Here is a 27,456-nt window from a genome sequence, read left to right as displayed (position 1 = left end):
GGACGACTCTGGCTGCTGGAGGACCCCGCGAGCCCGCTCCCTTCCTCTGTCCCAAACCAATGGCCTCAGCAAAGCCCACAGCCCTGGCTGCTCTGTCTCCCAGATTTCCTGTCACATCGGGGGTGGCCTGGAGCCCCCAGGGCAGCTGGCACCGTTGCCTTGTACCTGCGCTGCAGCACGGAACCCACCCCGCAGAACTCAGGCCGGGCAGCGCCTGTGCCCGGGTCCTCTCCTCCGAGCAGCTGTGGCAGGTGCCTTGCTTGGGAATGACTTCAGCTGCGAGTGGCAGGCCTCCTCCAACAGTGGCTCGAAGGACCGCGTCTCCAGTGACTTCGCACACACACAGCCCGTGGATCTTGGTAAAAATGCAGAGTTGGGGAGGGCGGGATGGGCAGGCTTGTGGCGCAGAGGGTTAAGCCGAGGCCTGCCAGGCCCACACCCCATAGCAGAGTGCAGGTTCCAGCCCCAGCTGTGCCGCTCCCTGCTAATGCACCCGGGGAGGCAGGAGAAGGTGCTAATGCACCCACGTGGGAGACCCGGATCCCAGCTTCCGGCTTCTGCCATTGCAGCCCTCTGGGGAGTGAACCAGCAAGCTGGAAGATCCCTGTCTCTCCTTCTCTTTCTGTCACTTTTGCCTTTTAAATAAGTAAAATAAATCGTTTTTTAAAACATGCAGATTCTGGGGCAGGTGTTGTATGTAGCACAGCGAGTCAAGCCACCATCTAATTTGCTGGCATCCCATATGGGTGTGGGTTCAAGCCCTGGCTGCTCCACTTCCCATCCAGCTCCCTGTTAACGCGCCTGGGAAAGCAGCGGAAGATGGCCCAAGTGCTCGGACCCCTGCGCCCACGTGGGAGACCTGGATGGAGTTCCAGGCTCCTGGTTTCGGCCAGGACCATTTGAGGAATGGACCAAAGGATAGAAGATCTCTTTCTCTCTCTTCTCTCTGTGTCACTCTGATGAGAGAGAGAGAGAGGGAGAGAGAGGTATCTCACCCACTGGTTCACTCCCCAGTGCAATGACTGGAGCTGGAACCAGAATCCTCTTCCGGGTCTCCCACGTGGGTGCAGGGGCCCAAGCACTTGGCCATCTTCCACTGCTTTCCCAGGCGCATTAGCGGGCAGCTGGGTCAGAAGCAGAGCAGCCAGGTTTGAACAGGTGCCCATATGGGATGCCAGCGCCACAGGCCGCTTGATGGCTTGATTTTGATTTGCCATCTTCAATATCTAGTGTCTTCCTCATGGTACAAGATGGCTGCTCAAGAGCCAGCCATCACAGCATATTCAAACCAAGGTTGAGGGGCATGTCTACTCCACTTGGGACACTTCCCAGAAGTTGCACATGACACTTCTGCTTATACCCCATTGTCCACAGCTTAGTCACATGCCCCATGGAAGCTTGGAAAATCGACTAAGTCCTGTTTCCTCTTCCTGGGCAAGCTCCCCAATGTCTGTGGCAGCAGAGGTGGCTGTGATGGATGGGATGGAAGGGAAGGGAGCCCCTTCCAGTCCTGGCCCTGACGGGGGTCCTCGCGCTCTTGGCTTGCCAGCCCCTGCATGCAGAGCGTGAAGTGGGGTCTCCAAGCAGGCCCTTGGAGACACAGACAGCTCCGGTGCCCTGTTGAGACGGCCTCAGCACCTTCCTGTCCTGCCACTCACAGCTTCTGGCTCCAAGCAGCTGCAGCTCTCAGCCCAGAGCTTCACCAGGGCAGGCTGGAAGTGCTGGGAGCTGAGCCGGTGGAGCAGGTGGGCCACACCCAGCCCCCACGGCCCTCGGCTGGGACACCCCCGGGGTGTGTCCTACACAGTTTCCCAGGTCGCCAGCAGGACGTGGCCCCGGCCCCTCCCGGCAGTCCTAGCTGGTGAACGCTGCCCATAGCTGCGGCGTTGCTCTGTCTCACTCCCCCACTCCCCCCAGGCGCTGGAGGAACCTGATCCAAGTCCAGCAGGAGAGGGAAAGAGATGGCCCCACAGCTCCCGGAAGGCTGCCTGCTGAGCCCGGCCAAAGTCCCGCAGGACTGGGACCGCAGCCTTGAGAGCGGAGCCAGCACCTTTCCCCCGACAGGACCCCAGGAGTGGGCCCTGGAGGTTTTGCCATCTCTGTTCCAACTGCTCGGCTCTGCTCGGCACAAAAGCAGCCGGGGGCGGGGCATCCGCTGTAAAGCGACATTAAAAGGTTAGTTTATTTCAGTGCCAAAAAGTTTCAAGATTTTTAAATGTATTATTTGTTTGAGAGACAGAGGGAGATACAGTGAGAGCTCCCATTGGCTGGCGTATTCTCCAATGCCCACCGTGGCTGTGGCAAGGCGTGGGTCGGAGCCAGAGCCAAGAGCCAGGAACTCAAGGCGGGGTCTCCTACCTGGGTGCTGACTACTCCCTACGGTCCAGCTACTTGAGCCATCAGTAGTGTCCCCCGGGGCCTGCATGAGCAGGGAGCCACAGGCAGATCCGCAGTCAGGAATCTAACCAGGAGAGGCCAGTGCTGTGGCGCAATGGGTAAAGCCGCCATCTGCAGCACCAGCAGCCCATAGGGACGCCAGTTCGAGTCCCGGCTGCTCCACTTCCATCCAGCTCTCTGCTGTGGCCTGGGAAAGCAGTAGAAGATGGCCCAAGTCCTTGGGCCCCTGCACCCACATGGGAGACCCAGAAGAAGCTCCCGGCTCCTGGCTTCAGCTGGACCCAGCCCTGGAGTTGCAGCCATTTGGGGATTGAACCAGCGAATGGAAGACCTCTCTCTCTCTTTCTCTCTCTGTGTGTGTATGTGTGTGTATGTGTCCCATGCGCACCTGCAAGCCCAGAGACAAGGCCTCTGCAGGAAACTTCTAGAACTTCGAGAAGCGAGCGTCTGCTGAGTCAGCTGCCCGGCCGGTGCCGCTTCCTGTGGCAGCCCTGGATGGACTGAGAGCCCACGGGGCTGGGGCAAGCCGCTGAGGGACGTGGAGCCTCCGGACAGAGTCTTCTGTGTAGGAGACACGGAGGCCAAACCCACTTCCACAAGCATCAGCCGAGAGTGCGGTCCCAGCCACAGCTGGAGGCGCTGGGCACCCCGGCACCTGCGAGACCCTGATAGCTAAGAGTCCCCAGGTCAGGTGGGCGATGAGGATGGTGCCAGCCCCCAGCCCGGGCTCAGCCTCTTGCCTAAACAAAGCCTCGCCGAATAGAGGCAGCCAAGAACGCCACGCGTGGCCCCTGTGCCCCAACACAACGCAGCCCGACTGGCCAGTTGCGGAAAAGCCAGTCCCTGGTGACCTGCTGGCCTGAGCCTTCCACTTCGTCACCGGGCCAGGTTGCTGAGTCTCCAGCTGGAGACACACACTCCCCTCCCCCGTCTGGTCTGGCCACCACCCCTTGCCGAGCTGCCTGGGTGTCCCAGCAGGTCCCGCCACAGCTCTCTCCTCTCAGAAGACGCCGCCCGGCAGCCTGCTCCCCGGCCCAGCACTGCCCCGGGGTCCTGCTACCCTGACCCTGCTTGCCTGCCCTTGGAGTCCCCGGCCCAGTTCTCCCAGGACTGAGCTGTTTGCCAAGGACCGCCCCCGGCCATCTGGAAGCAGAAACGCAAAACCGCCGAGCAGTTTCCTGCCCACTGCCCCTTGCCTGCCCAAGCACACACCCAGGGGCTGAGACAGAAGCCCTGAGAAAGTTCTCCGGGAGATTCTAATGGACACACCCGTGAGGGGTCACAGGATACCAGCTCTAGCACTGGGGATTCTGAGAACTTCCATGACACTGTTTCTGGGCGAGATCAACATTTAACGTTGGTTGACAGTAAAGCGGTTTCCCTGGCTAAGGTGGGTAAGCCTCGCTGACCCACTGAAGGCCTGAGCAGAGGGCAGAGCTGAGGGGCGGGTGCTGTGGGTGGCACAGCAGGTCACGTCGCTGCTTGTGAAGCCAACAGCCCCGATCAGAGCGCCGGCTCAAGTCCCAGCCGCTCTGCCTCTGATCCAGCTCCCTGCTGATGTGCGCCCTGGGAGACAGCAGAGGATGGCTCAAGTTCTTGTCCCCCCGCCACCCACAGGGGAGACCCTGATGGAGTGCCTGGCTCCTGGCTTCAGCCTGGCCCTGCCCTCGCTGTGTCTAGTCTCCAAGCCTTTGACCAACAGGTTCTTCAATTTTTCAAATGTTGGGTAGCTGTGTGTTCTCTAAGAGTTTGGCCCAAGCCCCACATCCCCTGGAACACTGCCCCCGACTGCTTCCTCGACCCCTGCTCCACAGTGGCCCACGTGACCAGCACTCCTCTTGGCCAACACGGCTTTCTTACAACTGAAGGGTTTAAGGAAGCAGGAAAGGAAAGAGAGGAGGGGGGAGAGGAAGGGCTGCGGCCCGGGGCCAGCCAGGGTGGCTGAAGTGCACCCGAGAACAAAGCCTGCACAGCAGTGGAGGGGCAGAGGGAAGAGGCGGCCATGGTCAGCACCCAGGAAACTATCCCACAATCCCGATGTAGCTCCCTGACCCACAGTTCCTTCTCTGCGTCACGTTGAACGCCGTTTCCTGTTTAAGAGGCTTCTTAGCTTTCTGTACATTTATTCCCAGGTGTTTCATGTTTTCAGTGTCATTACAAATTACATTCTTTTGGGGCTGGCACTGTGGCACAGCAGGTTAAAGTCCTGGCCTTGAAGTGCCAGCTTCCCATATGGGCGCCGGTTCTAGTCCCAGCTGCTCCTCTTTCCATCTGGCTCACTGCTATGGCCTGGGTAGAAGATGGCCCAAGTGCTTAGGCTCCTACACTCACATGGGAGACCTAGAGGAAGCTCCTGGCTTCTGACTTCGGATCTGTGCAGCTCCGGCCGTTGTGGCCATCTGGGGAGTGAACCAGCAGAATGGACGACCTCTCTCTCTCTCTGTCTCTACCTCTCTGTGTAACTCTGTCTTTCAAATAAATAAAATAAATCTTTTAAAAAACAAATTATATCCTTTTAAAATTGCCTTTTCTATTTTTTTTTTTTTGGATGGGAAATCAAAATACAATTGATTTCTATATATTGATCTTGGCAATCTTGTTAAACTTCCTTATCAGTTCTAATGATTTATCTTTGGAGTCTTTCAGATTTACTTTTTTTATATCCAACACATGAAGCTTAGCTTCCTACTGTCCCCATTCCCTGAAGTCACTTCCTGGTGGAGAAAGACAACGATGTGGGACTCACAGAGGTCACGTCTTGCGTATCTGGAAGCGAGGAAAGAGCCTCTTAAGCCAGACCCAAGAAAAAAGGGCCAGCAGTGGCTGGGAGGGTGGTAAACAGGGCTGCGTTAGAGGTAAGAGTGTCCGTTCTTCAAAGACACGTCAAGAGCCCCAGCGGGAATGGGTATAGTAAGAGGATGATTGCAGGAGCAGGGGTACGCGTGCAAGACGCGTAATCAGGGAAGGACTCGCATTCAGAAACACAGAGGGAGCCTGCCCGTCAACAGGGAGAAGTCAGAGAGCCCCCAGGAGCATGGGTGAAGATCTCCATCACGCATGTCCCAGAGAAAATCCAAAGGACCGGGGAACAAAGCAGCAGGTGCCCTGGCACAAAGGGGGAGCCTGGCCCGCCGTCGTGAGACCGGGCGTATGAGTGCGCACCGAGGGCAGGACCAGTCTGGTACCGGAGACTGAATCTGACCGAGCGGCCAACACAGTCAGTACTAGACCTGGTGAAGTTAATCCAGTTAAACCTACTAATTAGATTTAGTTACCCACAACACTAACCACTAACTGTGCGTATTTAAGTAGTGCTCATCAAGCTAGCAAAACTGCTAAAGTATTTTAGCCTCTTGCATTAACAAGTACATCTTCATAACGACCTTGCAAATAAGAATAAAGCTGCAGCTTTTACATGACTGAGAGCCAATAAAAAAATCAAAGTTGACTGAATCTCATTAATGTCTGCACATCTGTGTTTGTATGAGTAGTAAAACGAAGGTTTAATAATTCACAAATGATAATATATGCATTTCTATATGTATATATAAATATATATTTACACTACATATGCATATATCATATATTCATATATATTCACATATGTAATATTCGTATTATCATACATTTATTCTTCTTGCCTTTCTTTTGACAAAACTGCTAATTAAGCTATTATAATCAAAATTTTCACATAATTTTACTTCATTAACAGTAATAACATAAAGTTAAAATATATTCAACATGTATACAATTTTATTAAACTTATTATAAATTTAAACAAAAGCAAATGTAAGAATAAAAAATCAGCGTAACTTTTAGATAAGTTTTCAAATTTCATTCTCTTAAAATCTTCAAAGTTACCCACTACAATTAAAAGTCAAGTTAAAAATTATGTGTTGAATATCAACATTCTAATCAAAATTAATTAAAGCCAAGACATTTTTTATTGTTTCATTTTTTAAGATTTATTTATTTATTTGAAAGCGGAGTTACAGAGAGGCAGAGGCAGAGAGAGAGAGGAATCTTCCATCCGCTGGTTCACCCCCCAAGATAGGCCAGACTGAAGGCAGGAGCCAGGAGCTTCATCTGGGTCTCCCCCATGGGTGAGAGGCCCAAGCACTTGGGCCATCTTCTGCTGCTTTCCCAGGTGCATTAGCAGGGAGCTGGATCGGAAGTGGAGCAGCTGGGACTCAAACCGGCGCCCACATGGGAAGCCGGCACCTCAGGCAGCTTTACCCACTACGCCACAATGCCAGCCCCAAAGCCAAGGCATCTTAATTTCACTTTCTAAATAACTGACTCCTATTGGATATTTTTATAGGATAATTGTCCACTAGTGCCTCACACAATATCTGCAACGATTTTTTTAAATAGATTTGTTTATTTGAAAGGTAGAGTTACAGAGAGAGAGAGAGAGAGAAGGGTAGAGAGAGAGGTCTTCCATCTGCTAGTTCACTCCCCAGATGGCTACAATGGCCGGGGGCCGGGCCAGACATTAACAGGGGGCTGGACTGGCCGTGCAGCAGCCAGGACACAGACTGGCGTCCCTATGGGATGCTGGCGCTGCAGGCTGCGGTTTAGTGTGCTACACCACAATGCTGGCCCTGTTGGAACAATTTTTTAAAAAAGATTTATTTTATTTATTTGTGTTTGTACGTATTTCTGTTTGTATGTATGTAAAAGGCAGAATGACAGAGAGGGAGAGACACAGAGAGATCTTCCAATCTTCACTCCCCGAAAGCCCAGGTTCAGCGGTAGTTAGATGGCCCCGAATCGTGGAATAGGCGAATCCCCAGACTCGAGTTAGTTCCGTCTTTCCCGTGCCCCAGCTCCGAGGGAAGCCGGGAGGGGACGTGAGCACCTCGGCTTCCCTCTGGGCCTGCTGGGAAGCGGCTCCTGTTCTTTTAGCTTAGGTGCACGGGACAGGGGCTGCAGGAGGCCTTTCTTGGCGGTCACTGTCTCGAGACGGCTTTGCCTCTCCAGCAAGTGTGCAAGTCTTGAAAGTTCTCTCCCCCAGAGCATGCTCACAGACACCCCAGAGACGTCCCTGTTGGGGCCTCGGCCTCAGCACCCCGAGGGAGAGGGCACAGCCGCAGCCCCCGCCCCGTCCTTGGTCTTAGAGATATTTCTCTAACTCAGCCTGTGACTCCCTCCCCTGCCTGGTAGCCGCGGTCTCTGCCTTCAGATTCCTCACTCACTGCGAGAGTGAATCCCGTGACCCCGACATGCGCACCAGCTCAAGCTCACTGCAGACTCCTGCAAAAGTGGCCACAATCTCTACGGCTCCTGTGGCCACGCCCCTTCCCCAAGTGACGCTGATGCACCTCCCCAACAGGCAGGCTTATCTTTCCTTCTCTGAATCTGGGCTGATCTGGTGATTTTTTTTTTTCCCCAATAGAACGCAGTGGAAATAATGATGTACCTTTTTCCAGCCTTGGATTGACGAGGTCGTGCACCCCTCTGCTCACTGTCTTGGATCGTGTGAACAGATCCAGGCCAGCCCGCTGGGTGTGAGGGACCACAGTGGACGCAGCGGGTCGGCCAGCTGAGTGGACACGTAGCTCATGACAACACGTACAGAAGTGGGGCCAGCCCAGCCCCGGCCGTTACGGCCACCTGGGAGTGAACCGGTGGACAGAAGATCGCTCGCTCGCTCTCTCTCTGTAACTCTGCCTTTCAAACACATAAAACAAATCTTAGAACAAAACAAAACAAGGTCAGCCTCGACAGGCTCACCTCCTATCCAGCTACAGCCTTGGGAGTCAGACCAGGGCGCGTCGCGGATTTGGGAAGTGGCTGACTGCTACATCACTCCCCCCAAATATATGAACACTCCTCCATTTCAGCTCTCTCAATCCCTTGGAACCTTCTCAGTGGTTTCTTTTGTTTGTTTGTTTGTTTTGAAGTCCAGGGGTTCCCTGCCTCCCAGCTGGAACTTCGGAAACTCAGTTACTATTCACCAAAGCGCCCAGCTGAACAGGCTGCTACAGACCTAGAGATGCACCTGTCCCTGAATCCAAGAGCACTGACCTGCTGGACGTGGACATGTTTCAGTTTGAGGATCTGGTGTTGAAAGCGGCCCCTGGACACTAGGCAAAGCCATTGACCGATCGTGCTGCCAAGAATCAACCTGAGAAGCAGGCGCTGTCCTTGTGGAAGGAGCCACACCTCCCTCCGAAGCGTGGGCAATGCACTCCGTGACGTACGCGGGGGCCTGGTGAACACCCTCTGTTACCACACGAGAGAGCGGGGCTGGGAGATGTGACTCGGCTTGGCCCCGGTCAGAGACGGGCCAGAGTCCTGGCTGATGGGCTTCTTGCACCAACTCATCCGACCCTGTGCCCATCCACACCTCAAGAGCAAGGATTTGGGGAGATCCCACTCAGAGATCCGGACAGGTGCTCGGCTTGGGGTGTTCTAGAAATCCAAACTCCCCTGTGTTTAAACACCCTCAAAGGCAAGGACCAGACATTCTCTTCAATAAACAGCGAACAAACAGTACAAGAGGAGACCGTAGCCGCACGGGGTGACGCAGCCCACGCATGTGGAGTTTAGCTACGGTGACGAGGCTACGGTACGCGTACCAGCATCAAAAGCAGTCATCTTCCGGCAACTGGAGACATGAACACGACGTAGCATTTCATGCTACCCACACCTTGTCCTTTAATCCAATCTGACACCACAGAAAAAGAACCTGTCAGCATCTCCTGGCTCCAGATAATCCCTAATTCTCAGACGGCAGCTGGCAGGAAAGCTAATTAACCGCGATCGACTGCTGGGCCTCGTTTTTATTTGGATTTTTTAATAAAATGGATGTGGGTAACGGATCAATAGCATATGTGCAGCCTGGACTCCAATTCTAAGATGCTTTCTGCCAGCTGGCTTCTTGTCCTTCCCTCATCCAACAGAGAGAAGTTTCTGGAAACTGGTGCCTTTCTGGTATTACCAAGAGTCAAGGCCGTGTGGGCCAGGTTCGAGGGCAAGGCCACTGGGGAAAGCCAGAGTGCTGACTTCAGACAGGGCTGGTCTTGCTCCATCACTACCTGCGTGGCTGAGCTGTGATTTTGTATCTGTAAAATGGGTGTATTGCTTCCTAGTGCACCTGCTATCCACAGCGGGCAAGCATTAGATGATAAGAACATGGCACATGAGATACCCCATGATGCCATTGTCATGTTCTCTTTTATTTTATTTATTTTTAAAAGTTTTTTTTTTATTTATTTGAAAGGCAGTTACAGAGAGTGACAGAGAGAAAGAGAGAGAAATAGAGAGGGAGAGAGAGAGAGAGAGGAGAATCTCCATCCACTGGTTCACTCCCCAAATGGTAGCAATGGACAGGGCTGTATCAAGCTGAAGCCAGGGGCCAGCAATTCCATCTGGGTCTCCCGTGGGAGGCAGGGGCCAAGCACTTGGGCCAAGCACTTTCCCAGGGGTATTAGCAGGAAGCTGGATCAGAGGTGGAAAACTGGGACCCGAACTGGTACCAGCATCGGAGGTCACGGCTTAACCCGCTGTGCCACACGCTGGGCCCTTGTGTTATCTCTTTGAAAAGCTTCACCTTTTATTCAGTGGTTCACCTGACACTTACTGAGCACCCCTAAGTGGTCGTGGCCCCAGTGCGGTAGGGACACACGAGTGCATGACATATGGGTTGAGTCCTAGGCACTGTGGAGAGAGTCGGTGTATGAGGGAACAGAAATAAAGCAAGGCACTGAGCGAGATGGAAGAATGGGAGTGCATGGCCGGGGAGGGGGGATCTCAAGGTTGAGGCTGGGGTACCGAGGAGGGGCCAGCCTTGTGCAGGGCTGAGGGGAGCATTCCAGGCAGGCAGCAAGTGAGTGCACAGGCCCTGGGAGCACTGAACCTGGTGCAGCTGAAGTGCCTGCAGGGGCAGGCGGGGAGGAGCAAGGCTGGAGGAGCAGGCTGCGGCCAGGGCTTGTGGCACCTCCCAATCAGGGGTCAGCAAATGCATTCTGCCAGGGCCAGGTGATACACGTTGCAGGCTCGGTGGGATTTGGCACCTCCGTCATAACGAAGGCAGCTGCAAGTAGGCAAGGACTGGGTGTGACTGGGTTCCAATAAAACTTTATCAATAGAAACAAACAGCCAAACAGCAAGCAAGACGTGGCCCCCAGGCTGCAGGTTCCCAGCCCTTGTTCTAAGTCACGGCGGAGTCGAAGCTTGGTGCTGGCACAGCAGGCTGCCATGAAGAAGCTGGTGGCAGGAGTATGACGTGGTAGAACCGCGTTTCTGCTTTCGACCTGGCGCCAGTGATCAGCTGAATTACCGCAGGACCCCAGGGGCTTTGCCGGAATCCAGGGGTGAACACTACTAAGACCACTGGTGGGAGGAAGAAAGGAGGACAAGGGGGAGGAGGAGGGAGAGGGAGGGAGGCAGAGGGGCTGGGGGGAGGGAGGGAGGAGGATGGAGAGGGAGGGAGGCAGAGGGGCTGGGGGGAGGGAGGGAGGGAGGAGGGGGGAGGCAGAGAGGCTGGGGGAGGGAGGGAGGAGGAGGGAGAGGGAGGGAGGCAGAGGGGCTGGGGGGAGGGAGGGAGGAGGAGGGAGAGGGATGGAGGCAGAGGGGCTGGGGGGAGGGAGGAGGAGGATGGAGAGGGAGGGAGGCAGAGGGGCTGGGGGGAGGGAGGAGGATGGAGAGGGAGGGAGGCAGAGGGGCTGGGGGGGAGGGAGGATGGAGAGGGAGGGAGGCAGAGGGGCTGGGGGGGAGGGAGGGAGGGGTTCTGGGGCTCTAACAGACAGGGGGAGCAGGTGTGGGGTGCTCGACCGAGCCTGGGAAGTAACCCCTCCATCAGCATGCCCACCTGGACACTGCCTGGGCACATATCCTGAGGCTCATCTATCCAGCTCAGTGCGGAAGAACAGTGCTCCCTTGGCCATCTGTGTCCCTTCTGTTCCTAGAGAGTGGAAATTTGCCATGTGAGAGAAAGGGAGCAAATAACCCGGTGGGAGGGGCGGCTCCTCCCCAGGCACCTGCCTCTGCTCACCGTCTGCATGGGCTCATTGGTTCAACAGCCTGAGGCCACAGTGCCGGCTGAGCCCAGCCTGCCTCCACCCTGGCCCGGAGCCAAGAGCCTGTGTCACCTCGGACCTGGGTCCCCCCGGCCCGCAGTGTGACGCCTGAGGCAGCTGGCTCACCCCCAGCCCACCCTGGCAGAGGCCACGGACGTCACAGAAGAGACAGCGCTCCCAGCCCCCCGACTCCCAGGTTCCGTGGACGGAACCACGAGAATGTTGCTGGAGCCACGTAGTCTGTGGAGGTGGACTACGCAGCCGTGGACAACTGGAACGCTCACGGTTGTCGTCGGGGCTCAGGCAGAGGGCAGCAGCAGGAGATACGCACTCGGGGACTGAGGCGAGGAAACTGGCGTGCCTGGCTGTGGTCAGGCTGGGCGAGCCCAAAACACTCCGGGCAGGCCACCAGGAAGGGCGGGCTGGCCTCGCATCAGGAGCCGCGCTGTGCCCAGGTGGAATTTCTCGCTCTGCTCCAAGGCCGCTCATTGGCCTTGATACCGGTTTCCTGAGGATAAATCTCCCTGACCCAGAGCCGACAGAGACAGACTTAAATGGCATCTAGCAAGCACCTTCAGGGGGCACGCTTGAGTAACTGGGGGCCAAGTTGCCTGTAAATGCACTATCATCAGGCTACCTAAGGGAGTCCACCCCAGAAGTGGCCAGGTTGGGGCAGAGCTGAGCTACGCTCCCTGGAGCAGGGGAGTTGGGGGTCTGTGGGACACCCAGGCAGAGGACTTTGTCAAGCCCCGCACAGCTCCGCAGGTCTGCTCCTCTTCCTCCAGGCACGCCCACGTCATCAGCTTCTCATCTCACAGGCCAGGGGAGACCCGCTCTCCGCATTGTCCTTTGGGCCACCCCTGTCCGCCAGACTCAGGGTCGGGACACCTGCTTACCCCTACCACAGCTCTCTACCTTTCCAGGTGTGCAAGTCAGCTTCCTGTCCATCCAGTGAAATGCCTGAGGCAACCAACTTTGTAAAACATCTATCAAGGGGCTGGCGCTGTGGTTAAGCCCTGGCCTGAAGCACCGGCATCCCATATGGGCGCTGGTTCGAGTCTCAGCTGCTCCTCTTCCGATCCAGCTCTCTGCTATGGCCTGGGAAAGCAGTAGAGGATGGCCCAAGTGCTTGGGCCCCTGCACCCACATGAGAGGCCCAGAGGAAGCTTCTGGCTCTTGGCTTTGGATGGGCCCAGCTCTGGCTGTTGAGGCCATCCGGGAAGTGAACCAGTGGATGGAAAAACCTCTGTGTCTGTAACTCTACCTCTCAAATAAATAAATAAATATTTAAAAAACATATGTTAAGCTCACAGTTCTGGAGATTCAAGTCCAAAATTGAGTGACCCTGTGACAATGGTGAGAAGACACTTGGGACCCCAGCTTTTCAGCATGTGTGGGCAGTGGGGCCAGATCCCTGTCTATCCATCTGAGGAAGTGACTTGATACCATTAGCCCTCAATTTTCTAAGGTGGAAGCCATGGCTTCCAGAATTCTATTTTTTAAAGATTCTATTTATTTATTTGAAAGTCAGAGTCACAGAAGAGGGGCAGAGGCAGAGAGAGAGAGAGAGAGAGAGAGAGAGAGAGAGAGAGAGAAAGCTCTTCTGTCCACTGGTTCACTCCCCAGATGGCCACAATGGCCAGGGATGGGCCAGGCCAAAGCCAGGAGCTTCTTCCTAGTCTCCCACGCTGCTTTCCCAGGCGCATTAGCAAGGAGCTGGACTGGAAGTGGAGCTGCCAAGACTCGAACTGGCACCCATAACAGCAGAGCTGCCTGTTTGAGTCCCAGCTGCTCCACTTCCGATCCAGCTGCCTTCGAAAGCAGCAGAAAACGGCCCAAGTACTTAGGTCCCCACCAGCCACGTGGGAGACCTGGATGGAGTTTCTGGCTCCTGGCTTTGGCTTGGTCCAACCCTGGCCATTGTGGCCATCTGGGGAGTGAACCAGCAGATGGAAGAGTGCTCGCTCGCTCGCTCTCTCTCTCTCTCTGTCACTCTGCCCTTCAAATAAATAAGTAATCTTAAAAAAATTAAAAATTGACTTGGGGCATCTTCAGCAGTGGCATTTATTCTTTGGGAGGCTCCTGTTGTACCTGTGGCTGCTTCGTGCGTTTCTCCCGCGGGGCTGGCTCCCGCGAGCACTTGCGTGGCAGCTCTAGCCCACCCTGCCCCACCGTCGCACTTCCCTTTGAACTCTTCAGATTAACACTCAGCTTCAGCGACTCAGGAAACGTGTGGCCTTCTGTACTTCTCTCTCTGCTCGGTCAAGCCTGGAGGAATCAGGTCTGGCCCATTTTGCACTTGAACTGTTTGTCCTCCTTGTTCTAATTTATTTTTGCGGCTACAAAAACCCTGTTGACACATGTGCTGTTTCACTAAAGCGTCCTTTATTCAAATCTGTCCTTCCAGGTTGCTAATGACAACATCCTGTCTGCTTTCTCCTGCAGAGCCAGTAAATATTTGTCATACTGGCCATTAAGACCAGGTCAGATGCAGTGAACTCCAGCTCACTACGCCTGCGCAGGAGACGGAAGAATTGACACTCCCCAAAATGACCTGCATCAGGCTTGGACTCCAATCCTTTCCCCAACTGCACGCACACATTTCAGTGCTAACGCCACTGGCGGCTTCACGTACAACCTGATTAACTGCCCGGCCGGCTCCCCAGTCGGCATTCTGCAACAGAGAGCGAGGTGCGTCTCCAAACACGGAACCACAGGTCATTCCTGAAAGGACTGTCTTCAGGCCCCCTACCAGTCCCCTGGGTATCTCCTTCGGAGGGACCTTTGCCAGTGGCACCGGCTGAAGCAGAAATGACGCAAGAGTCCCTTGCCACGAGCCTTCCCCTCCCACACCCACGGCAGACATCATTAATCGATCAGAGCTTCAGAGGGCACCTTGATTGGCTGGGCATGAATTTTCATGGTGGGGTAACTGTCAGTCACCATTCATGATCTCAATAACAATGTGTTCTGCCAGCGCCTGCTTGTGCTGCTGACGGGCACACGCCAGGCTCTGAGTCAGCTCCCTCGTTCAGGGGGAGAACCCAGAGGATGCACACCTGTGTGAGTACTCTCAGACATGTCTATCAAGCAAGTAGTTTCCCATTCATAAACATCAACGGGGGTGGGGCTGGTGCTGTGGCACAGTAGGTTAAGACTTCGCCTGCAGCGCCAGCATTCCACAGGGACACTGGTTCAAGCCCCGGCTGCTCCACTTCCAATCCAGCTCCCTGCTGATGGCCTGGGAAAGCAGTAGAAGATGGCTCAAGTGCTTGGGCCCCTGCACCACGTGGGAGACCTTGAAGAAGCTCCAGGCTCCAGGCTTCAGATTGGCTCTGCTCCAGCCATTGCGGCCATCTCGGGAGTGAACCAGCGGATGCAAGACTTCTCTCTCTGTCTCTCCCACTGCCTCTCAACATCAACGTGAGACAAGAGGCAACCAGTTCTCCTGACCCATGGAACAAAAGCCCAAGGTGAGGAGCACAGGAGGGCTGTGAGGTCGTGAGCACTGGTCCAGGAGGTCTGGTGTCCACCAACAGGGACTCTGGAGGAAAGAAGAGACTGACTGATTGGCCTGTAGTTAAATGAGCAGCTGGAAGGATTTTCTTACTGGTGACCACTTGGACAGTTGAACACGCGTGAAGCTACCGTGCGTGCTCATGTACGCGTTTATTGTAGGTGAGGTTCTCACGTCTCTTCAGAAAATCGAGAGTGAGAACTGCTAGCTCATAGGTGAGGTATACATTTAACTGTATGTAATCATCCAACCGTGTTTTCCACAGTGCTTGTGCCATTTTACACCCCAACAGTACTAGGTGAGAATCAGAGCTACTACAGTTCCCACCAAGGTCAATGTCGTCAGCCTTTCCGATGGAGCCGCTTTAGGAAGTGTGGCTGCAGGCCCAGCTTTCGTCTGCATTTCCCACGTGACTCACGGCGTTGAGCGTCTTTCCGGGTGCCTTCGGCCACTGTTGTACTTTATTTTGTCAATGGTCTTTTATCCATGATTTTGATTCTATTGCTTTGCTTCCTAACGATTAAGAGTTCTTTATATGTTCTGGACACAAATACGTCGTCAAAATTAGTGCTGCAAACATTGTCTTCCTGTCTGTGGTTTGGGTTTGATCGTCTTAAGAATGTCCTTTCAATGTAACAGTTGCTTATTTTAAGGTGGTCCCCACTGGATTTTTGTATTTAATCTCTCCAGTTGTTTTCTATCTGTCCCTCCATTCTTTTTTTACACTTTTCCTGCCTTTCTGTAAATATGTTTCCCTTTTCTATCTCACTGCCTTTGTTGGTTGATTAGCTGTAATTCTTTCTTTGTTATTTGGTGGCTTTCTAGGGCTTATACTTTGCATCCTTAACTCACACCAGCCTGTTTCCAGTGATCCCACACCACTGCACAGATAGCATAAGACCTTTACAATAATACGCTTCCATTTCTCCCCTCTAGGATTTTGTGCTATTGTTGTCATGCCATACATGCTGCCAACATCACAGGTGTTTAAAACAATTATCTGCTGGGGCCAGCATTGTGGCCCAGTGTGTTAAACTCCTGCCTGTGACACTGATACCTCACCGCCTGCAATGCTGACCTCCCATGTGAGGGCCACTTTGAGCCCTGGCTGCTCCGCTTCTGGTCCAGCTCCCTGCTAATGTCCTTGGGAAAGCAACGGAAGCTGGCCCCAAGGCTTGCGTCCTTGTCACCCACAAGGGAGACTCGGATGAAGCTCCTGGCTCCTGGCTCAGCCCTGGCCATTGCAACCATCTGGGGCGTGAACCAGAAGATAGAAGATCTCTCTGTCTCTCTCTCTCTCTCTCTCCTTCTCTCTCTGTTACTCTGCCTTTCAAAAAAAAAATAGGTAAATCTTTTCAGAAAAGCAATGATCTTATAAAGAGATTTAAGCATTAAGGAAATACTTTTCTATGTCTGTTTGTAATCGTCATTTTCAGTACTCTTCTCTGCTTCGCACAGACCCATATTTCTATCTGATAACATTTTATTCTCCCAAAGAACTTAAACAATTGCTCTTGCAGTGTGGCTCAAGTGGAAGTGAATTGCTTTAGCTTACGTGCTTATGAAAAAACATTTTTGTCTTTTTGGAAACAGCTTTGCCATGTGTAGTCAGTGTAGGGAGGCTTTTCTTTCAGTCAAATTTAAGAAAATTTTAATTTATTTCATTTGAAAGGCGAAACTAGCTAGTTCACTCCCCAGATATCAGGAACAGCTGGGGTTGGGCCAGGCCAGAGCCTGGAGCCAGGAACTCAGTCTTCCAATGGGGGTGGCAGGGAGCCAACATCACTGCTGCCTCCCAGGGTGTGCATCAGCAGGAAGCTGGAATTTGGAGCAGAGCTGAGATCAAAGCCAGGCACTCTGATATGAAACGCAGATGTCTTAACAGCCACACCGAGCGCCCACGCGTCAGGACTTTAAAGACTTTGCCCAGGGACCGCCTTGCGGCACAGCTGCTGCCTGCGATACCAGCATCCCATATGGGCAGCAGTTTGAGTCCCAGTTGTTCCACTTCTGGTCCTGATCTCTTGATCTCTGCTAATGGCCTGGGAAAAGCAATGGAAGGTGGCCCAACTCTTTAGGTCCCTGCCACCCACATGGGAGAGACCTGGATGAATGTCCTGGCTCCTGGTTTCAGCCTGACCTTGCCCCAGCCATTGCAGTTGTCTGCGGAGTGAACCAGCAGACAGAAGATCTCTCTCTCTCTCTGTGACTTTCAAATAAATAAATAAATAACTATTATTTTAAAGATTTTGTTTCACTGCTTCCTCACTTGTATTGCTTCTGAAGACAAATCTCTGTTCTTCTGTACAAAATGTGTCTCTTTCTGAAGCCACTGTTAAGATTTTTTTTTTTTTGACAGGCAGAGTGGACAGTGAGAGAGAGAGAGACAGAGAGAAAGGTCTTCCTTTGCCGTTGGTTCACCCTCCAATGGCCACCGCGGCTGGCGCGCTGCGGCCGGTGCACCGCGCTGATCCGATGGCAGGAGCCAGGAGCCAGGTGCTTTTCCTGGTCTCCCATGGGGTGCAGGGCCCAAGCACCTGGGCCATCCTCCACTGCACTCCCTGGCCACAGCAGAGGGCTGGCCTGGAAGAGGGGCAACCGGGACAGAATCTGGCGCCCCGACCGGGACTAGAACCCGGTGTGCTGGCGCCACTAGGCGGAAGATTAGCCTAGTGAGCCGCGGCGCCGGCCTAAGATTTTTCTCTTGTGGATTTTCAGCACTGTGATTGTGTGTGCCATGATGTAGGTTTTTTTCCGTGTGTCTCGTGCATGGCGTCTGTTGAGAGTCCACATCGTTCATCACACGTGAGAAATGTTGGACTGTGTTATTCAACCATGCTTTCTGCGTCATTAACTCCTTCCTCTCCTTCAGGTACACATTTATACATGTATTATACTGTTTGAAGTTATCCCATGGCTCCCTAATATTCTGATCATTTTTTAAAAATTCCCTTTTATGTCTGTTTTACTCTGGGCAGTTTTTACTATTGCCATGACTTTGACTAATCTTTTCATCTACAAAGCTGCTCCGCCACTGATCCCGTCCCCACACTCACGTTTGCCTCTAGAGGTTCAGCTGGGGCCTTGGCACTACTTCACTTTTTGAAAATAAAGTTAACACTTCACTACTAATTCTAACACCTGTGTCTGTTCCGGGTTTGTTTTCATTCATGGTCTTTTTTTCTCATTAGATGCCATATCTTTTCTTTCTTTGCTTTAAAGATCTGTTTATTTACTTGAAAGTCAGAGTTCCACAGAGTAGGAAGGAGAGGCAGAAAAAGAGAGAGAGAGAGAGAGAGAGAGAGAGAGAGAGGTCTTCCATCTACTGGTTCACTTCTCAATTGGCCGCAACGGCTGGAGCTGAGTCAATCTGAAGCCAAGAGCTTCCTCTGGCTCTCCCAAGCAGGTGCAGGGGCCCAGGGACTTGGGCCATCTTCTACTGCTTTCCCAGGCCACAGCAGTGAGCTGGATCAAAAGTGGAGCAGCTGGGTCTCGAACCAGCGCCCATATGAGATGCCAGCGCTTCAGGCCAAGGCGTTTCTACTTCCGTCCATTGCCTGGTAATTCTTTTTGGATGCATTTATAAAATTTTACCTTTATAGGTTGTGGTCAGGCAGTTCAGGGACACTGGAAAAAAGTTTGACTTTTCATGTCTTGTTTTGAAGCGCTTTGTCTGACACTGGCGCAAAGCATCTGCTAATTATCTGCACTCCTGGAACAAGAGCCCTCTGCACACCCACCCAGGGCACTGTGAACCCCGCGGGTCTGCAGCCGACCCTGCCAGCCCCGTGCAGACTCTGTGCACTGCCCTCCCTGCTCCTCGCAGTCTCCATGAAGGCTCTACTGCCCCCAAAGGGGCACGATTTAGTTTTTAGTGAAGAACTCCCAGGGGCCCACACCGTGGCATACAGGTAAAGCTGCCACCTGTAGTGCAGGCACCCCACATGGGCGCTGGTTTGTGTCCCGGCTGCTCCAGTTCTGATCCAGCTCTCTGCTATGGCCTGGGAAAGCAGCAGAAGATGGCCCTTGGGCCCCTGCACCCATGTGGAGACCCAGAAGAAGCTCCTGGCTCCTGGCTTCGGATCAGTGCAGCTCCAGCTGTTGCGGCCATCTGGGGAGTGAACCAGTGGATAGAAAGACCTCTCCTCTCTCTCTCTCTCTCTCTCTGTCTCTCTCTCTCCCTGCCTCTCTATAACTCTGCCTTTCAAATAATAAATAAATATTTTTTAAAAAAGAACTCAATCTGTTTACGGATAAAGCAGAGCTACACATAATACCTATATCACACCCCCTTCTAAACGTTTGTGGAAAAATGAAATTTAATGATAACTTCATTCTGGCACAGAAAGGTTTGGACCCCAGGCACGACCGTTTCATAGGACACCTTTTCCTTTAACTTTCTGAAGATCCTCATCCCTCACATCCAAGTACAGTCAGACACACACGGACAGCTGTGGGGTTGAGATTCCAAAGGGAATTTCTGACTTCCTATGGGGTTGGTCATCTTGAGAGGTTGACTGCCGCGGCCCTCGTCCTGTGTGGCTCTTTCCTCGCGTGTGCACTGATCCGTCCTCCTCGGAGCCCTGGGGTGGAGCTCTTGTAGACGCCCGTTCTTTCTCTAGGCCGCTGTCTTCTCTTGGGTACTCTGTCCCGAAACCCCAGCCACCCCGGGTCTCCCGGGTCTCTCAGCTCAGGGCTGGGTCTCCAGGTCCTGCCTGGTCTCCCCTCCTTGCACATCGCTTCCTCGTCTTCCGGTTATGGTGGGTTTACGCAGGACGGCGAGTCTGTTCTTGGCCAGGAGTGGAAGTGGGCTGTGTTCAGCTGTGCAGCATGCAGGCTGGGCAGCTGGGATCATACGTGTCTCCCGCCGTGCAGGCGTGGTGTCCTGCGTGTGGGGGCACTCCGCCATCCCAGTCCTCCTTCTGGTCCTCCGGAACGTCTCTCCTCACAGACCGGCCTTTGCAGCACGCTGGTTTCTTGGACTAAATCGCTCAGCTGCTTCACTCTCTCCGCTTTTCTCTGGGTATGGTAAGGAGAACATGTTTGCCTTCAAGTCTATTCAAATACCACTTTCTCAGGGAACGTTCCATGGCAGCCTGTATTTTCTGAAGACAGGTCTTACCGATGCAGCCTCCTATCTCGTCTCCCCTTCTGCAATGTGACCTTGAACCTGGGCAGGACTTAGCTACTCGCTTGAACAGTAGAATGCAGCAGAGGCGACATTCTGAGACCTTTGGGAGCCTCAAGCTTCCGCACGGGTCTTCCGGAACTCCCAGTCTTGGGACGATCTCTCTTGGAATCTGATGCCCGGCTGTGAGACGCCCAAGCCACATGCAGAGACCACATGAAGATGCCACAGTCCACAGCCCCAGCTGAGCTCCCTCCAATGGCCATGTGAACAAGCCCAGCCCAGTGAACCAGCAGCTGCATGGTAGACCCCCACCAAGAACCGCGAGTGGGCCAACCCACCCCGCCACGGCAGGTGACAAGACGTGGCTGCTTCAGATCTGGGGGATTAAGTGACAGAGCAGAAGGCACTCAGGCCATCTTCCCAGGAGAGGTGAGATCCCTCGTTAAACACCTGCATAGCCCTGCTTTTCAACAATGCATGGACATGTGTGAGTCCGTAGAAGCCAGGCACAGGGCTAAATGCTTTATAATCCTATCTCAGTCCAGTCTCCTAAGAACACTGTGGGGGAAAAGGAGAAATTTTTTTTAACCTTTTCTAAATAGAAGAGACTAGGGAGGTTTAGGACGCTGGCCCTTGGCACTCAGCCAGGCAGCCTCTCAGCCACGCCTCCTCACGACACCTGCCATGGTCTCTGAGGTCTGGATAAGTGGCTCTCTCTTCCTAAGTGCACAGTGAGCTCCGTGGTGGCTGGGGCCATGTCTGCTTCTGCCCAGGGGGAATCCCTGGTGTCTAACGCGTGCTAAATCAAATCAGCCTGGATACATCTCCGTGGCTCTGAGGCGCTTGCGTCCAGCACAACAGTGGAAAAAAAGCTAACTGCTTCAGGATCCTTGTCAAGACCTCATCCTGTAGTTGAGAGGTGAAATACATATTTGGAATTCCACAGAGTACGCCACGGTGCTTGGGAATACAGGATTCGGAGCGGATAGGTCTGGGTTCCAGTGCTGACTTGAACATGAGCTTGGTTGACTAATCTGTCGAAGGCCTTCGTCTCGTCATCTGTAACACTGGATTAATACCTTGCTGGTCGTTGAGAGGATGAAATGATACACACACAGTGTCTTGAACACAGTCCTTGGCACACAGCTCCAACAAAGCGTCCCACGGTCAAATACAAGAAATAGAAAATTCTTCCGTCTGATGGCGAATGCCAGGTCTACTCACATCCGACGCTAGCTAAGCCGCAAGCATCCGCCGAAAATGCTGGACAGGTCTATCCGGTGTGGACGTTCTCAGTCCCTGGGCGGGGACAGCAGAGCTACGCTATGACTGCACTATCATTTGCATCTGTGACTTTTGAGACCCGTGATTAGAGACGGCTTCAGCAAGCTCAGAGGACGCAAGGTACCAGATGCAGTCCCACCGCGAAGGCCACAGATGGCAACGCCAGCAGGCTGGGTGACTTTGCCCAGGCGGCGCCCGTAGCCCCAGCTTCATGTGGTGCAGAAGAGCCTGCCCCCAGGGCACACCCAGCGTCCAGCCTGAGAACTCCGCCCCTACACCCTGGCCGCTGGGCCACACTGGGCCACGCCTGCCCCGGATGGAGGAGGTGGGCGCTGGGTTTAGATGACAGCTTTTCCACTATGAGGAAGTTGTAGCTGCCCAAAGCAGAAAACAGACCAACACCTGGAACTGGTTAAGAGGCTGAGAGGAGAGAGGAATAAATCTGTACAAAGAGGCAGGGCTGGCGCAGTGGCACAGCGGGTTAATCCTCCACCTGCGGCGCCGGCATCCCATATGGGCGCCAGTTTGAGTCTCAGCTGCTCCTCTTCCAGTCCAGCTCTCTGCTGTGGCCTGGGAAAGCAGCAGAAGATGGCCCAAGTGCTTGGGCCCCTGTACCCGCATGGGAGACCTGGAAGAAGCTCCTGGCTCCTGGCTTCGGATCGGTGTAGCTCCAGCCGTTGCGGCCATTTGGGCAGTGAACCAGCAGATGGAAGACCTTTCTCTCTGTCTCTCCCTCTCACTGCCCGTAACTCTACCTCTCAAATAAATAAATAAATAAAATCTTTAAAAAAAATCTGTACAAAGAGGAGGCTGAAGACCCTCCGAGTGACTGCTGATACCTCGGGTCTACTGGCGGGCACAGTATCGGCAGGACCACTGGACCCCGACCCTGGGCTCCGTTTGCTTACTGCCATGCAACTTGGTATCTCCCACCGGACTGACCAGGTGGGAGCCACCCTTCCCTGCATTTGTGTCTATCTGCTTCTCTTCCTATGCCCTCAGCAGGCTTCACAGTTGTTTCTATGTCCCCTCTCAGCACACATTCCCCCTAACTGGCAGTGACGCTGTGTGTGCAGGTGCACGGTGTGGCCAACGCACACATCGTCAAACCCGCAGGGAATTACTGTACTTACAGTGAGTAACTTAAGGGGTGCACTCCACTTAAAGAATGTAGATGGCGGAAGGACACCCACACAAAACCCCACGACTATGGAGTTCGGAAGCAGGGATCTCACTTTCACCCGGCCAGTGAGGGTTAATACATGATCTCCACAGGCTCAATCCAGAGCGAGGCCAATCCTTTGTAAGAGAAAACTGCTTATAAAGGTCCACAAATCATAACCTCGGTCCTGGCCAATCCGAGACAGGCTCTGTGCCCATCTGAGTCGGGAAGAGACCCGCATAGCTCGACAGGCAGAGAACTTGCACTACGCTGATTGGGCCATCACCTTCACGGAAGGATTGCTGGGGCAGGATCCAAACAGGAGAAACCTGCTAAGACTCCCAGACAAGGGTGCCTGCTTTTCCATTCCTTGCTTTAATCCTTGGAAAATAAAGGGATCAAAAAAAGGTTGCCTTTTTTTTTTTTTAAATCATGGATAGGTGGAGCAAACCTCTAGCTGGCTCCAGCCACCAACACGACCCCTGACAGACTCCGCCTGGCACACAGCATCTTTTGTTTTTCTTGTCTGCAACTTCCGCATGTGGAAAAGAACAAGTCAGGCCGAAGGAGCTCATCAACTCCTTCAGTCCTGAACCTGTTGATTCCGAGGCTGCACAAGCTACGGTAAATTCCATGCCTTTTGCTATCGGAGTATTCAAGTCACATATTAGATAACACCAGCCATTACCATCCATGTAGCAATTTTTTTTCCAATTTCATCACAGTTTAAAAGGCATTGTTTATGATTTCTGGATTCCTCCCTGTTGAGTGTCACTGTATCTCTTACCAGCTAAGCTAAAGGATTGCTAACAACGACCTAAGTGACACATTGTCTTCTCATTCTTTAATCTCCTTTGAATTCCCTATTTTCTGTTCATTTTTTCCTCCCCTGGGTAGAGCTCACCAGGGAGCCAGGAGCTGGAGTTACTGCCGGAGGGCGCGGGTGTGTGCAGGAAGGCACGGGCATCTCAGTAACAGGTTTGATTTCTGGAATCACACTCCAGGGCCCGGGCAGATGAGTACCAAGAAGGGCTTTTTTTTTTTTTTTTTTTTTGACAGGCAGAGTGGACAGTGAGAGAGAGACAGAGAGAAAGGTCTTCCTTTGCCGTTGGTTCACCCTCCAATGGCCGCCGCAGCCGGCACACCACGCTGATAGGAAGCCAGGAGCCAGGTACTTCTCCTGGTCTCCCATGGGGTGCAGGGCTCAAGCACTTGGGCCATCCTCCACTGCACTCCCTGGCCACAGCAGAGAGCTGGCCTGGAAGAGGGGCAACCGGGACAGAATCCGGCGCCCGGACCGGGACTAGAACCCGGTGTGCCGGGGCCGCAAGGCGGAGGATTAGCCTGTTGAGCTGCGGCGCCGGCCAAAGGGCATTGTTTTTAAAGACACAGGAGACTGGGCAAGAATGGATGAAAGGCTTTGGCTGGAGCATCACCCTGGTTTATGGAGCTGGTGTATCAGGATCACTGAATAGCCAACAAAGGCTTACAGAGGATTCGAGAGCTTCCCTCTCCCAGAATCCGGAAGGAGAGCTGTCTGGGGAGAAGCAAGGACGCGGCTGCACTGACCAGTGTCTTTTCAAGACACTGACTTGGGAAATATGTTTGGATTAACAACTCAGCTGCTTGCAAAATGATTTCTGAAAGGGAAGGGGAAACAGACTTTGTCAGCAATGCAGATGGAGGGGACACGTGGCAGCCACCGGCAGGAAAGCTGCACCTGCTCCCCTCGCCCTGTGCCCCTGAGTCCTGCCCGAGGGCACGCACTTCCCTGCAAGGCTAACCCTGAAGCCTGGGGGGCAGCTGAGGGGCTGCTCCCTCCCCGTTACCTGCTGTTGCTTAGCATAGCGAAACCTGACTGACAGCAAAAGGAAGTCAAGCCGGACAAGCGACTGAGCCGGCTGCTTTTTGGAGCGGGACATTTTGAACTGGAAATCTTAAAAGTTGCATTGAAAGTACGTACTGTTATTGGAGAAATATCATAAAACATCTTTTTAATGTGAACACTACTTCATACAATGAAAAATTATGTACAACGTTTTGCCTCCAGACTGGTTGCTTTTACATCATGTCTCTACCCATGTGCCGACAGCCATGAGTCTTCGGCCAGCAGCGTCAGTCCAATTGCACGTTCTTGTCCTCGATGGCGCCCCCAGGCCCCTGGGCGCCCAGGGGGCCTGTCCACTTACATTCTCCTTGGTAAGTATGGCTCAGCAAGCTCGCCACCAGAATCAGCCAGAACCCAGAGACTCTGGCAAGCACACGCAAGTCCAAGGCGTAGATTAGGGTTTTTCCTCCAATAAATACTAATTTGACAGCCCAATCCATTTCCATCTTGAGAAATCGCTTCCGCCTAGGAAATTGTCTGCTTTCTGATGGATCTGGGCTGAGTAATCGGGTCTTCGTACTGGAACTGAGTTAGGACGTCTTTGTATACAAATATAGCATATTTGGGCCAGGAATATAATTTCTTGTTAGAGAGTTTATCTGCTTTCACACGCAGGATTGCTACATACATTCACAGTTTTCAGAGACTGTAATGGGCTATTCCAGTTGTGCTTTAAAAATCCCAGACAGGATTCTCATTCCTAGTGAGTGCAAAGCAAAGTGTCCCGTGGGAGGACGTTGGTCCTAGAGTGGGCAACTCCATCCTGGCGCGGGAACGCCCTTCAGTCTCCGGCCTCGTCGCTGGGTTTCTCGGGGATGACCTCCAGGCTCCGGCGTGGCTTCTGGAGCTCGGCGTTCTCCGTGCCGGGTTTATTGAGTCCACAAGAGACAGCAGCGTAGTGGATTTGTTTCAGGTTCTCCAGAGTCTCGTTCTTAGCATATTTCAAAAGATCCGCTTGCCCCTGTAACAACAACAACACAATGCAATTACGATGATGCGCCGTAGACCCGCCGCTGGACAGAAATATTGTGATCCTGCAAAGAGGACCGCACTTATTTCTTACTGGCACTGCATCTGGATAGGCCAAATTCTGATAAGAATCGAGTTTGTTAGTTATCCAAGTTCCAACACCACACTCCAAGAGCCTGCTGCTTTCTCCAGCCTTTTCCCTATATAAATCCCAACTGAGTTCGGAGTGTGCCGCCATGCCGGTTTATCCTAACTGAATTACATCTTTCATAGTTATTAGGCCAATCTTGGACTGTTTTTTCCCTTTTAAAGTTTGTAATTTTTTAATTTCAACTTTTTTTTTATTTGACAGGTAGAGTTATAGACAGTGAGAGGGACAGAGAGAAAGGTCTTCCTTCTGTTGGTTCATCCCCCAAATGGCCGCTGCGGCCAGCGCACCGCACTGATCCGAAGCCAGGAGCCAGGTGCCCCTCCTGGTATCCCATGCGGGTGCAGGGCTTAAGTACTTGGACCATCCTCCACTGCACTCCCGGGCCACAGCAGAGAGCTGGCCTGGAAGAGGAGCAACCAGGACTAGAACTGGTGCCCGTATGGGATGCTGGCGCTGCAGGCGGAGGATTAACCAAGTGGGCCATGGCGCCAGCCCCTAATTTAAACTTTTAATTCTGAAATAAGTATAAATTCACAGAGGGATACAAATGTAGATAAGGTCTTGGGTGCCCCTCCCCAAATTCCCACTAACTACAGGACTTGATGAAGACCAGGACGCTGACACGGGCACAAGGTGCACCTGTAGTTCTGCATTGCTCCATCACACTGCCATCAAGAGGCAGAGCTAACCAGGGCCACAGAGCTTGCCCCGTGCTACCCATCCCCTGCCCCATCCCTAACCCCTGCCAGCCACAGACGTATTCTCCGTCTCCGAAGGGCTGCTGAGCCCTCGTGGCCTTCCATGAACGCTGGCAGTCATGGGCACACAGCAGGAGTGGCAGCTGCTGGGAGAGAGCAAGCAGGCGAGGCTTCCCTACTCTGGAAACATCTTCTTAGCCAGACTGCAACCAGTGAGGTGTGGCCAGCAGCTTGAGCAGTCTGTCCACCCGGCCACTTTCCCAGAGGTGGGAGGGGGCTGCCTTGTGCATCTTTGGCTAGTGAGCAGCATCCATGGCCTTCACCCATTAGATGCCAGGAGCACCACCCCCTCAACTGAGACACCAGAATGGTCTGCAGACATTTTTGCTGAAAGTCTGGGGTAGGGACAGGGCCCTGCTGGAGGGCCAGCTGCCGACTCCAGGATGTGGTCCCCACTTGGCTTGGTTGTTTTGGTCCTGTTTTTCCTTTCCAGTGAAACCTGCCTTCTATGAACAGCTGTGCTCACATCAGCATCTCCTGCGTTCACCATTTTCTCCCCTCCCCCTCGGCCTCTTGGTTTATTCTGTTTCTCTAAGATTCCTCTGTGGGTTGGCATTTTTTGGGTCCACTTGTATCCCTGCTCCCTTTCTTGAACTGCTTCCCAGCGTGTGCCCTCTTCGCAGTATTTCTAGCCCAAGAGAGCTTGGGGCCCGTTGCAGAGGGGGACGGGCAAGGACTCACTCTGGCAGAGAACCTGGCTAGAATCAAATTGCAGCCACGGTGAGACCAAATTGCAACGTGAGTCTAAACCATGGCGAGGGAACCCTTCCCGAGTTCCTGGATTCAGAGGGACTTCCAGTTAGGGACTGCGCGTGCACGTTCCATTGCTTAGCTGAACTGAAGCAGCTCCATTTCTATTCACTCTTACTACCCACTGAACTCCTATGTGGCAAACAGTTAAGAGGGCTTCGCGTATCCATACAGTATAGTGTCAAGAACGTAATTTCTTATTGAAGAGTTTACGCGCCTTCACAAGCACACACTCACGTCTGTAACAGAGGATGACCAGATACTATACTTGCTATTTAAAATTCCAAATCTATTATTTTATTTACATTGATAAGCTTTGTTTTTTAGAGCAGCTTTAGGTTGACAGCAAAGTAGGGCAGAAGGTACAGAGTCTCATGTGCCCCACCCCCACACATGCACAGATTTCTCTCACTGTCAACGCCC

At 53.1% G+C, this 27,456-nt stretch overlaps 1 protein-coding gene across 2 annotated transcripts in view; it reads right to left on the bottom strand.

Annotated features, from left to right (window-relative positions):
- Positions 1-24,485: 24,485 nt before the first annotated feature.
- Positions 24,486-27,456, bottom strand: part of PLCL2 (phospholipase C like 2) — a 195,977-nt gene continuing 193,006 nt past the window's right edge. For both annotated transcript variants that reach the window (XM_008266046.5, XM_089332283.1), the window contains exon 6: positions 24,486-25,366. In XM_008266046.5, coding sequence (XP_008264268.4) covers positions 25,187-25,366 — 180 coding nt within the window. In that variant the 3' untranslated portion in view covers positions 24,486-25,186. The remainder of the gene's footprint in view (positions 25,367-27,456) is intronic.

The sequence above is a fragment of the Oryctolagus cuniculus genome, chromosome 4 (assembly GCF_051225735.1).
Source record: "Oryctolagus cuniculus isolate XC-2025 breed Fujian yellow rabbit chromosome 4, ASM5122573v1, whole genome shotgun sequence".
In the NCBI taxonomy this organism is placed as follows: Eukaryota; Metazoa; Chordata; class Mammalia; order Lagomorpha; family Leporidae; genus Oryctolagus; species Oryctolagus cuniculus.
The sequence above is the reverse complement of the archived record's forward strand: the minus strand, read 5'-3'. Positions and strand labels throughout refer to the sequence as shown.